At 43.8% G+C, this 13,643-nt stretch overlaps 1 protein-coding gene across 3 annotated transcripts in view; it reads right to left on the bottom strand.

Moving 5' to 3' along the window:
• PDILT (protein disulfide isomerase like, testis expressed) overlaps positions 1 to 13,643 on the bottom strand; it is a 42,935-nt gene that overhangs the window by 25,468 nt on the left and 3,824 nt on the right. For all 3 annotated transcript variants that reach the window (XM_032327480.1, XM_032327478.1, XM_032327479.1), the window contains exon 2: positions 7,211 to 7,419. In XM_032327480.1, coding sequence (XP_032183371.1) covers positions 7,211 to 7,412 — 202 coding nt within the window. In that variant the 5' untranslated portion in view covers positions 7,413 to 7,419. The remainder of the gene's footprint in view (positions 1 to 7,210; positions 7,420 to 13,643) is intronic.

The following is a 13,643-nucleotide window of genomic DNA, read 5'->3' as shown; positions in this document are numbered from 1 at the left end:
GTGGAGCCCAATGGGTTGTGGATGGGCAGGGAGCCCTCTGTGGGAGGCAGAGAGCTCCTGCAAGTACAGCCTTCCTTGTGTCCTAAGCTCAATCTAGATGGAGCTCTTTGTCTGCCTGTCATATGGTAGTCCATGAACTTCATTAGGTCGTTTCATAAAACAGAGGCCGTTCTGGTGGTTTACAGCACCTGTGGTCCAGGCAGGTTGTTTTTTAAACATCTCTGTACCTCTGTTTCCTCATCTGCAGAATGGAGATATTAATTGATCCTATACCTTAAGATGTAAGGCAAGGTGTGCAAAGCTCTGGCACAGAAGTGCCCCCAAAACATTAACCATTATGATGGCGCAGGTGGAAAACCCTTGATCTTGCCCTGACCAGGTTCTCTCTGGGAAGGGAGGGTCTTAATGGAAATGTCAGGATCCTCAGAACATCTGGTTCTTGGGGAAAGGGAGATAAGTGTGACTAACACCAAGTCATCCAACACAGGCCTGGGCCTATTGTGTGGCTCTCATGTGGGTTTGGGGGTAAGCAAATGGGACCCAGGCTCATATTAGAAGAGAAAATGGCTCTCTGAATATCTGCCGCATGTGTAGATGTGTTAATGGCTAACTGACCTAGAATCAATGTTTGCCTGGGTTTTTAGTAGATAACCCCAGGTTCCCTTTTCTGAGCAACTAGGAGGAGGGGCTGGTGGTTGGGAAAGTGAGACTATAGGGACTGGAAATTAGCTCTCAGCACAGGGAGCTGGAGTCTGCCTTTCTTTAGACAGTGGTTCTCAATGGGGCATCTTTGGCCCTATCTGGAGACCTTTCTGGTTGTCACCACCAGAGTGCTACTGACATCTAATGGGTAGAGGTCAGGGGTGTCACCAAACATCCTACAATGCATCACACCCCCGCATACAGCAAAGAATTGTCCATCCAGCTGAAGTGTGAATAGTGCTGAGGATGAGAAACCAAGCTTAGACCAAGCTCTAGATCAAGTGTGGAAAAATATTCTGAGAATAATCCTCTCCCCATCGCATAGGGCCATTATAGTGTAAAGAGGTGCTCACAGGTGATAGAAACTTTGGGATGGTAATCAGTACCTTCTAGTTCCTCAAGTGCCAGCCAACAAATTCCTCTGACCATCACAATGGCCTGAAGGGCCTAAAGGACTATACATCCTTTGGGATCTTATCTCCCACTTTTCTTCAGCATCTCAGCTTTAGCCATCCTGGCACATTCCCACCCCAGGGCCTTTGCACTTGCCATTCCCTCTGACTGAATGCTCTCATCTACCAGCTATCTGTATAGGTTGCTGTCTTTCTGCCTTTAGGTCTTTGCTGAATTGTCACTTTCCCAGACCACGCTATATAAATTTATAGAAATAAATTTCCCAGGCCACCCTCTGTAAATTATATAAGTTTATATAAATAAACTTCCACTAAGTCTTTGGTCTCTCTGTTGCTCTTTTTTGTTTTTCTCCATAGTGCTGTTAACCTGAAGAATACTACCTTCTTTACTCCTTTCCTCATTTGTGCAGATCATTATGGGCCAAAGGAAAGCTCATTTCATTCAGCCATTCATTCAGCATCTCATGTAAGCCTACCAAGCTCAGATGTTAGTAATCAAGAGGTAAATGAGATTTGGCCCCTGTCCTCCAGGGAGCCCACAAGCTTGAAAGCAGTTTCAGTACAGTGTGGTAAATGCTATGAAAGGGAGGGTCCAGGGGGTTGTATCAGCATAGAAGGCCTGCTAGCCGTGTAGGTGGGAGTGAGTGTGGACACAGCCTCCTGACAAGGTGGCTTCATGAGCTTAAACACCACAATCCAGGCGAGGAAGTGTAGGAAGGACACTGTGGTCAGAGGGAATTGTAAGTGTAAACGTCCTGGGGCTTGAACCAGTGTGACCTGTCTGGCAACCACAAATTACTCCAGAGCTAGAACGTAGCTCTCATGTGAAGTGGGGAATCGGGCCAAGCAGAGGATTCTTTAGCCATGTTAAGGAGTTTGGAGTCTTAGAGAATCACTGAGGGTTTTTAATCAGGAGGTGACCCAATCAGACTTGGTTTTTAGAAAAAAGAAATTTCTGGGTGTGCTGTAGGGATAGCTTTGGAGGAGATGGGCAGATGCTCTAGGGGGCTGTTGTGGTGTTTGGGGTGGGAAACCCTGGCTGGAACGAAGGCAGTGGCAAGGGGCTGGGAAAACTGGAGATTGCAGAGGGCTTTAGGAGTGGGTTCAATGGGACCTAGGGAAGAGTTAGATGGAGAATAGAGAGGAGTCAAGGATGACCTTGAGATTTCTGATTTTGACATTGGGTAGAGAGAGCTGCTGTCAGTTAAGGCAGGGCGTGAGACAAAGCAAGTTATAGGGAGCAAATAAAAAATGCTGAGTTCTTATTTTGAGCACATGTGGAATTTGAGACACGTGAGGAACACACAAGAAGTAGTCCCATCGACCATTGGCTCTTGAGCCTGGAGTCCTCAGAGAGCTAAGAACGTAGACAGCCGCTAAAGATTTGAGAGTTACTATACAGTATGTCCCTGGGACGATATTGGAAAAATCCTTTTTGTAAGGAGCCTGTTTATTCCCAGGAAAAAAGAAAATTTATAATGCTTTCTCCAAGTGATTAGTTTTTCCAAAGGTCACTTTAGAAGGCCTGCCAGTTTTGGAGAACTCATTTTGTTTTAAACCATATATTGGAAGGAATCAGATACTCAAATGTAATGAGCCTGAGTGTCTCTTTTAGATAATAAAATCTCTGCTGGTGTTTACTGCTTTGAAATACCGGCTAGTGGGAATGCTTCAAGTTTCAAGTATTCAAATTGGTTTTCATTTAATGTCATTAAAGAATGTAGAATTGATTGGTTCTCTCTGTAGCACTAGATTCAGTGTCAATCCCCAAGTTACGTCAGTTAAAGCTGTGAAGAGCCATGGGCTCCCGCTTCTGCCCTGATTAATACAGTCAGGGGGCAGAGGTTTGCATTCTCATGCAAACAGGACAGGTTCCTCCGTCTCATCCACCTGCTGCATCGTTTTTGGAGGGTAAGTGTGTGTTGACATGTGCGTTGTGTCATGCACAGTGTGTGGCTCTAGTTCCTTCAACATCGAGGGGCCAGGATCAGAGATTAGGGCTGCAGCAAAAAAGAGAAGATGGATGTATTCTTCTTGGATCTCTGATCTGTGCTAACCATTAGCTTACAATTCTGCAGCAGGCAGAGGAGACCTGCAGGTTCTCAGTTCTTCCCGGAAGGGAACCATGAAACAGATGTGTGGGTGGTGGTCCATGCCCTGGGGTGGATAAAGGATGTGGGGAATCAGCTCTAGGAGGCAGTCAGCAAACCGGAAAGGCCTGCCCCGCTCATAGGCTTGTGTAAAGAAAATGGCCCAAACCAGATCACCTCTACAAGGTCTTGTTCCATAGGCTTGAAGTAAAATCCAGCGTGCACCCAGGCACAGTGAAAGAGACCATTATGGGACGCCTGGGTGGCTCAGTGGGTTAAGCCTCTGCCTTCGGCTCAGGTCATGATCTCAGGGTCCTGGGATCGAGCCCTGCATCGGACTCTCTGCTCAGCAGGGAGCCTGCTTCCTCCTCTTTCTCTGCCTGCTTCTCTGCCTGCCTCTCTGCCTGCTTGTGATCTCTCTCTGTCAAATAAATAAATAAAATCTTAAAAAAAAAAAAAAAAAAAAAAAAAAAGAAAGAGACCATTAACAGCCTGGGCTACATAGAGGTCAGAAGCTTGGAACTGCTGGGGTGAAATTTTATGCATCAGGCATACTCTGTGTGGGATGGAAACAAAAATGACCCAGTCAGATTTTCCCTTCTGGGAACCATCAAGGTTAAGGGCACAAAAAGAGTATTTTTGTTTCATGTTGCTATAAAGTGGCTACACAAGCCAGCTGAGGCGGCTTAGGGACCCAGGACAACCGAGTTTCTGAGATTGTCGCATACCCAAACTCCCCCACTGACATGACACCACTCAGAGAGATTGTACCAATTCAGAAGGGACTAGAGGCCTGAGTTTCAGATGGGGGATACACACTCAAATGCTACAGGGGTGAGGCCGTGTCTGTAACCGTGTGGGGTTGGCTTGGTAGGGATGTGGCAAACTCACTGGCATGTTTTCTGATGAAAAGGAAAAATCATTACTCAGTTCCAGCTACTTGTCACTTTGCAAGAATGTGGGCCTGTGCCTCTAGATCTTCTGTTTCTTCAAGAGCAGATGTAAATTCAACTTTTATTGTGAAATGTCTCAATTTTTAAAACACTGTATGGCCCAAACGTAATCCCCGTCCTGGGCATCTTCAGTCCATGAGCTGCCTATTACATCCTTGATTTCAGGGTTATGGGAAAGAGGAGGAGCCATAAAGACCTGAGAAGTGAGCCAGAGAGATCAAAGGGAACCAGAAGACAGTGGGCTCATGGGCACCAAAGGGTAGAGGTTGTCAGGTTAGGGCTCCAAAGGGGACAAGGAAGGCAAGGACTGACAAGTTCCTATTGGCTTTGGGAACCAGGTGTCCTTGGAACATTAACCTGAGCAAACAGTCCATAAATCAGCCCCAGGCAGGAAATTGTTGGCTCTGCTGCCCAGAAGAGAAAGCTGTTCCTGGTGGTTTAGTGTCAGGAAGAATTTATACCATCCTGCTGCCTCTCAGCCAGCCCGGCTTCAGGTTGTGTTTGAATCAAAGGCTGTTTCAAGGCTCCTGTAAAGTGCAGTGTGATTAAGGCAGGCATTGGCTGCATATGCCGGGTCTGCATTTGAGCATATGAGATAATTCTTGGATTTAAGTCCTCATTAGCCAATTCTTTATTCCTTGAAGCTGAACCCAGTCCTGCCTGACAGAAAGTTGATGATCTGTCTTGTGCCCCAGTGCCACAGCAGGATGAGGACTCATTTACTGGTCATCTCCCATGTGCCAGATCCTATGTAGACACTCTCAGTCAGTCCCTACAATGATTCTACCATTTTTGTTAATTCCCACTCCACAGATGAAGGTGAGACACAAAGAAATGTACCCAAGGCCACCTGTCTGGTCATGGCAGTATTGGGTTTCATGACCAGGTTGGCCTGACTCCCAAACCCATGTACTTTACCCAAAACCTTGATGTCACTTACAGACAAAAGTGTGTGGGTGACTCAAGCTAAAATAGAACAAAACAAACAAAAAAAACACTTTAGGATTTTCCAGTGCTTGGCATATCGTCATTGATAATTACTGACGTCAGCAACGATAGCTTCCAGAGTGCTCATTCCACTGTTCTGACCGAAGACTGCCCATCTCTGGGCATCACTGGGAGGCCAAATAACGAAGATTTCTCTCACTTCAAGCCAAACTTCAAGGTTCAAGACGCATTTGCATTGACCGGGAGACCCATGTGCATTCCAGGATGCAAGAATGCGGGAGCCAGGATCAAGGAGGCTGCTCAGCTGGTTTGCAACCAGAACCATCATTTCGGAGGACATGTCCAAGCTGTCACTTCTCCACGAGTCACCCAGTGTATACCGTTTGGACACTTCTAATGGCATGAATATTATTATAAAGAGTTTCTCCTGCTTTGTGACACTCCTGACTTCAACCACAAAGTCTTTCAGAACAGAAACCAAGACCCCTTTTCTGTGGGGCTCCCAAAGGGCCCACCCAAGGCCTGGCATTGAGCAGAGCTGAGTAAAAGTGGGGTATATCAGAATGCAATAATAACAGTTTCTGCCTAATGAATGCTAACTCGGCACTAATGACATATTTAAGCCCATTCTCATCACCACACTTGCAAGGGAAAAATAATTAATGTTTTTGTGCAGAGGAGGAATCTAATAATGATGATAAAGAGAATGACAACCAATATATTCTAAAGGTCTTATTATGCACCAGGTACTGTGCTAAGCACCCTAGGAATTATATCGTATTATTAAATTCCCTATTTCATAGCCAAGTAAAGAGAGGCTCGGAGTAATCAAGGTCACCTGCTCAAGGTCATCTGGCCAATAAGTGGCCAGCATCAGAGCCCAGCATCTGAGCCTAGGACTGTGAACCTTTAAAGCTGAACTTCATTCCAGGACATACATGGGTCAGACTGGAGAGAAAAGGAAGCCTGGGAGGGGTCAGGGTTTGAAGAGGGCAAATTGACAGAAGGGAGAAAAGGCTACACCAGAGCAGCAGCCAAAAAGAGGGGAAGAAAGGCTGCACGGAAAAGGGCAGAAACCAAAAAGGAACAGCGCCCACCCTGCAGTTCCCTGTCCAGGTTTGGAACCTCAGGTCCTGCCTGGCCTCCAGGAACCTGTGTGCTAGTCAAGCCAGGTACATTCTGGAAGCAGGCTTTGGGGATGGACACAGAGCCAGACACTTCCCAGGAGAGGCTGTGAGGGATTCTGGAATCCAGTGTTTACATCTACTTTCTGCACCCATGCAATCATTGCAGGTGGGAAGTGGTGTAGCACAGGGTCCGCAGGCCACACTTGTGAGCTCTGTAACTTTGGGCAAATTGCTTGGCCTCTGAGCTTCTGTCTCCTCAGCTATAAAATAGGGAGACAAGATGGTGCCACCACACTGGCTTGTTGTGAGGATTAACTGACTTAACATGTAGTGGGGCACTCAGGACAATGCCAAGCTCACAGTAAGTGTTGACCATGTGAAAGCCGATATGAAAATCCCTTCTACCCTGCCCCAAGGCACAGGTCTGTGTTCAGTGCCTGAGGAAAAGAAGAGATGTCTGCCAACGTAAACAACAACAGTCCAAAGGATAAAAGTGGACAGGCAGAGTTCAGATGAAGGTGATGGTTGGCAAATAATTGCTCAAGAGCTTGCCCCTAACTGCTACCATTCATTGTTCTCTGGTTGCATTCCAGCTACTTGACGTATTATCTCATTTAATCTTTACAACAATCCAGTATGGCTGTGATGCTCATGCCCATTTTACAGAGGGGAAAGTTAAGTTTCAGAATATAAAGATATCTAAAAGGAAAGCTTGACACTTTACCTTCAGTGAGACTGAGCAGCAACATATAAATCAAGACTAAAGTGGCAGTGTAGTGTCTTGTAAATTGCTTAACCTCCCTGGACCTTAGTATTCTCATCTGGAAATTGAGAATGGGAGTATATACTTATTAAGTATGTTAATAATATGTGTTCTTGTGTGTTTAACAATATGTAAAACTCTTCTGGCTGCCAGGAGCAAGGAGGCAGATCTCACCCCACCCCTCACCCACCACTGAGGAGTGGGGGACACTCACGAAAAAGCACCATGAGGAAGCGGGTCTGGTTCAGCATCTGGGTCAGGCCAGCAGGTGTTAGCACTAGCAGGTTGCCTTCCTCCACGATATGCATGGGCTGGGATATGTTGATGCTGGCTTCCTTGATGTCCTCCTCTGGCAAGCCACAGACAGTGGAGATGCAAAAGGCCACGAGCAGCAGGGACATCCATAGCAGCTTCATGGTTATCCTTCAGGAGCACAGAGAGGAACAAGAGCCCGTATCAGCATAGGTGGCACGGCACCATGTCATTACTTCTCCCCCCCAGACCTTCCCTGCCTACCCAGTTTATGCATGGAGAACATGGCCTGAGCATGGCCCACTCCCTCCCTAGTAGTCCCTGCAGCTTGGCAAGGCACTGGAAGAGAGACAAAGTGTCAGCATAAACTCCCTCCCTGTGTAAACTGCATGGGGATAGCTCAGAGCAACAGGGCTCCACTCAGAGCAGTAAGAATCCAAATTGCACACCAGCCACTTGAGCCCACTGGCTCTCCAGACAACAGGTGAGACTTTCGGAGAGATGAGTCCCACTCCAGAGTCCTAGGGTAAACCTCTGAGCCTCAGAGATAACTGGTCCAATTCCCCATCATGGCCTCTGCTTCATGCTCCTCCAGCCCCCTACTTGAATGCCCCCTTATGGTGGGAAGCTCACTACTTCACTTCCTATTCATACACCTCATTTGATATTTGAACAACTTTTCTCAACTGTTGATATTTTAAAAATCATAACTATAAATCACACTTGTAAAAATTCCAAGTAATACATTGAAAATATGTTAAGTAGAAAATAAAATCTCTCTCATAATCTCAACTCTGAGAAACCTATTAACAGTTTGAAATGAATTCCTACACATGTTGAAAATTCCAAAATAAATGCATACTATTTGAATGTATGATTTTAAACATAAATGGAGTCAGCTAATGCATATTGGTCAGCATTCTGTTTTTCTTAATAATACGAAATATACCCTTATATGTGAAATATATCCTATATATATGTCTTATAAAAGTATAAAAGTACATTTTAGATCTATGACATGATTTCTGTTCTAATTCTTTACTTTTTATTTTATTTTATTTTATTTTATTTTTTTACAATTTTTAACTGTTAGAATGGTCTGGATCAGAAGCTTCCTTTCTGACTTTTCTTAATTATGTCTTCCCGAACAATTTAGAGCATTAGAATCACCTCCTCAGATTTTCATAAATACTCCTCAATCATAGAGCTATTTCTCCATGTAACATAGACTGTATGAGTGTCTTAAATAAGAAGACCTATAGCAGTATTCTAGGCCACACCTTCATATTAAATTTATGAGGATCTTCATTTCTTTGTTGACTGCTGTAGCCTAGCACCTGGCATTGTGGTAGGAAAATGAAAAAGTGGCGTGAATAAATATGTGAATGAATGAATAAACACTTTATAATTGCCTGGGAAATTGTTTGTCAAACTATTTGAAGGTTTTTAAAAAATAGATCTAGTGTAATTTTTTGGCCTAAAATATAGAGAATTGTGGCCAGCTCTAAAGCTAAATTTTGTGAGTACCTATAGCTTAACATTCTTGTAATGTGCCAGACACTGTTCTAGTGCTTTCCACACTGTCGTATCTCTTATGACAACCCTAGGAGGTAAGGATAGTACTATTGTAATCCTCTTTTAATGAGTATAAAATAAGGTACAGAAAGGTTAAATAATTTGCCCAAGATCACACAGTTAGTAGGTGTAGAGGCCATATCTGTTCATTTATTTACTATTGTTTAAAATGGGGAGGGTATGTGCTGTTGTTTAAAAAGGGAAGGGTTAGTGCTGTGAAGTGTGTAAGCCTGACAATTCACAGACCTGTACCCCTGGGGCTAATAATATATGTTAATAAAAAACTAAAAAAAAAAAAGAAATTCTTTATTTAAATTCAGTTTAGTTAACATATACTGTAATGTTAATTTCAGGGGTAGAATTTAGTGATTCATCATCTGCATATAACACCTAGTGCTCATTGCATCAAGTGCCCTCCATAATGCCCATCACCCAGTAACCCCATCCTCCCCACCCACCTCCTCTCCAGCAACCCTCCGTTTATTTTCTCGAGCTCAGTGTCTCCTATGGTTTACCTCCCTCTCCCATTTTTTTTCCCTCTTCCCTTCCTCTATGTTCATATGTTTTTTCTTAAGTTCCACATATGAGTGAAATCATATCTTTCTCTGACTTATTTTGCGCAGCATAATGCCCTCCATTTCTATCCGCATTGTTGCAAATGGCAAAATTTCATTCTTTTTAATGGCTGAGTAGTTTTCCAGTTTATATATATAGATATATAGATAGAGGTATACACACACACACATACACACATACAGTATTCCATTATACATACACACACACCCCACATCTTCTTTATCCATTCATCTGTTGATGGACATATGAGCTCTTTCCATATCTTGGCTATTGTGGACATTGCTGCTATAAACATTGGGGTGCAGGTGCCACTTGAGGCCACTTTTAGGCAGACAGCCTTGAGCAATGGAATATACACAGAGCCCATAGCGACCCCCTGGCTGAATACAGACAGGCCCATTAAATGACCCACCTCAGAATATCCATAGGCCCTAACTAATCAGTGGGCTCCTTACAACCAGACACAGTTGCCAAACAAGAGGGAATTCCACGTCGCCCTAATGCCTCATATTTCCTCTTTGTTTTTTATTTGTTTATTTTTAAAGATTTTATTTATTTATTTGACAGACAGAGATTAGAAGTAGGCAGAGAGAGAGGAGGTGAAGCAGGCTCCCTGCTGAGCAGAGAGCCCAGATATAGGGCTCGATCCCAGGACCCTGAGATCATGACCTGAGCTGAAGGCAGAGGCTTTAACCCACTGAGCCACCCAGGTGCCTCTCATATTTACTTTTTAAAAACAGCTCCCACCCACTGCTTCCTTGCAGACAGCCTCTTCTCTGCTGTCCTGCCCACTGCTCCTTTGCGGTGGTGTATTCAGTAAATTTGTCTACTTTGTTCTGCCTTAGCTGAGTCCTTTCAACCCCTGTGCCGCCAGCTTCCACCCCCTCGTCACCCCACATTTGGGGGCAGGCGGTTTAGCTACAGATCCATGCCCTAACCACAGTGATATCGTGCCTCTCTGTGGCCCCTTGGTGGCACAGTAGGTTAAGTATCTGACTCTTGGTTTTAACTCAGGTCATGATCTCATGGGTCATGAGACTAATTCTCGCATGGGGCTCTAAGCTCAGCACAGAGTCTGCTTGTCCCTCTCTTTTTCCCTCTCCATCTCCCCTCCCACATGTGCATGCCCTCTAAAATAAATAAATAAAATAAATAAAATCTTTTTTAAAAAAATGGATGCCGTGAACAGTATTTTGAGACGTTAACAGAGGCTCCCCACCCTCATACCCTTTACCTTCCATCATTGCAGGGCTGAGCCTGCAACAGAGAACAGAATCAGATTTTTGATTTGGGGTTGTAAAACCGGCTTTTGAAACTCATAGCAGGAATCAGGCACTTACTTGAAAGCCAGGGCTCGAGTTACAGAAATGGATTGTGGGTTTTTTGTTTTTGTTTTGAAAGAGAGAGGTTTTGAGTCCCCCATGGTTTATGCTCTGAATGAAGTGTTTTTTTCAGGAACTGAGGACAAGAGATCAAATGCTGTAACAAAAGATGCTCCATTGCTCTTATTTTATTGCTCAGGAAATTACAATTGTTTTGAGAGCTGTGAGCCAGGAATTATGGATGAAGACCAAATCTAGATGAGAAATGTATTTGGTCATCTGAATGTCCAAATATATATTCCTTACGTTAAAACAGAAAAAGAAAAAAAGTCCCAAATTGAATAATTTGAGCCCCTCCCCTTGCCAGTGGCAAACAAGACTCAGTTATAGTTTCAGCTTATCCCAGGAATATAACCTTACAAAAGTCAACCTGAAATTTCTTGTTTAGCAAGATAAACAAGAAATTTGTAGCTTAGTAAGCAAGTAACAAATTTCTTGCTTAGTAAGCAAGTAACAAATTTCTTGTTTAGTAAGATAATCTGCATGATGAAAAAAACCCAAAAGGCAAAATCTCTGCCTTTCCCTTCTCCCACAAAACAAGATGTTCTTGCCTGAAAAAGTCCTTTCTTTTGCTAATATCTTCCCCCACCCTCCTGTCTATAACCATCTTCCATTTTGTACAACCCCTAGGGGCATCTCTCTACTGGCTGGATAGGATGCTACCCAATTCGTGAATTGGTTAATAAAGCCAATTAGATTTTTAAATTTACTGGGTTGAATTTTGTTTTCTAACACTTAAAAATCGAAGTATCACAGGGGCCCTACCCTGTTTCTCCTCTGCACTGAAACCCCAGCTTCAACTCTCTGCTGACCATTGCAGACCTAGTAACATGCCAGCCCATAATGCTAAGTACATATCACCATGTATGAAGCTAGTATTTGAGCTTTACACATACCATCTTGTTAATCATCACAGCATGTCTATGAAGTAGGTGATGTGGGAAGCAAAGGCAAAAGAAAAATTAAATTTCTTTACTACTTATAGTCCATTCATTAACAAGGTCTTGAAACAGTGACATTCCTCTAGGAACTCAGCTGCCTTGGTGTTAATATTTTACGAAGGACAAAGGCAATCTTAACCCAATCCCAGGGTCCTGTCGAGCCTAATTTAATATACAGAAATTCCTTTGGAAATGTCCTTTATCTCTGCCCCCCAAGATACGTGTTGAAAATCCTCCTCCAAGCATATGACTCACCGGTGAACATCTGAAGGGTCTCATGACTGAGGTTTTACTAGATAGTAATAAGTGATCTTTTCCTAACAGTAGCTAGCCTCCTCAAGGTCCTGGAAACCTTGCTTCCAAAATTCGTTTGACACTTAAGCTATCCCTAACCTTCTCCCAGCTTGAAAATATATAATTGATCATTCCTCATGACCCCAGGGCAGCTCGTTTCTGCTGATGGGTTCTGTCCCCATGCTATAATAAAACCACCTTTTTGCACCAAAGACGTCTCAAGAATTCCTTCTTGGCTCTTGGCTCCAAACCCCATTTCTTGTATCAGTAGGTAAAATTATGATGCCCCCTTCATGAAGGTGGAGATTTTTACAAGACCACCCAGCAGGCAGATGGAAGGAACACATGGGCTCAGGTACATCTAAGCCCAAAGTCTGTGGTCTAAACCAGAGTTCAGCAAACTGGCCTATGGCCTGGTCTTGTAAATACGGTATTATTGGATCACAACCATACCCATTCTTTTGGTATTGTTTGGCTGCTTTTTATTACAACGGCCAAGTTAAATAGTTGCAACAGAGATGATATGTAGGCCTGCAATGCCAAAAATATTTATTATCTGGCACTTTCCTGAAAAAGTTTGCAAACCTCGGGTCTAAGTCACCATACCACACTGCCCACATGCCCTCACCTTGCACTCCCCCCTCAGATCTTGGACTCCTTCAAATTTGTGAGTTTACTATCAGAGCTTAGCGTCTCCATCTGTAGACTGCGTGAATAATGCCTGCCTCTCAATGTATTTTAAAAGCTCCCCAAATGGTTTTTTTTAAACTTTCTTTTGGAAAAAATATTGTATGCAAAAATAGAGAAAACAGTTAATGTGCCCCAACATACCTGTCACTCAACTTGGGTTACTATCACTGCCAGTCTGTCTTAGTTGCATCACTCCCTGTCCAGGACTATTTGAAAGCCAGTCCATGTGTTACATTAGTTCATCCATAAATAATTCACTATGAATCTCTAAAAGATAGAGTTTGGTTTTTTTTTGTTTGTTTGTTTTGTTTTGTTTTTTTAAAGATTTTATTTATTTTTTTGACAGAGAGAAATCACAAGTAGATGGAGAGGCAGGCAGAGAGAGAGAGAGGGAAGCAGGCTCCCTGCTGAGCAGAGAGCCCGATGCGGGACTCCATCCCAGGACCCTGAGATCATGACCTGAGCTGAAGGCAGCGGCTCAACCCACTGAGCCACCCAGGCGCCCCGATAGAGTTTGTTTTTTTAAAAGATAACCGCCATACCATTGTCTTAGTTAACAGGATGAATGATAGCTTCTTTTTTTTTTTTTTTTTTTTTCGAGATCACAAGTAGGCAGAGGGGCAGGCAGCGAGAGACAAGGGGAAGGGGAAGCGGCTCCCCGCTGAGCAGAGAGCCCGATGTGGGGCTCGATCCCAGGACCCTGGGATCATGACCTGAGCCGAAAGCAGAGGCTTTAACCCACTGAGCCACCCAGGCACCCTGAATGATAGTTTCTTATCAAATATCCAGATAATGTGAGAAATACCCTAGTTATCTCATAATTTAAAGTTTATTTGAATTGGGATCCATATGAGATCCATGTGTTGTTGTTGACAGCCCCAGGTAGTTCTGTCTTACAGTCTGTAGGTTGAGAACCACACAGTCAAATAAATCAACC

This window comes from Mustela erminea, chromosome 20 (assembly GCF_009829155.1).
Source record: "Mustela erminea isolate mMusErm1 chromosome 20, mMusErm1.Pri, whole genome shotgun sequence".
NCBI lineage: Eukaryota > Metazoa > Chordata > Mammalia > Carnivora > Mustelidae > Mustela > Mustela erminea.
Note: the sequence above shows the minus strand (reverse complement) of the source record. Positions and strands in the feature narration are given on the sequence as shown.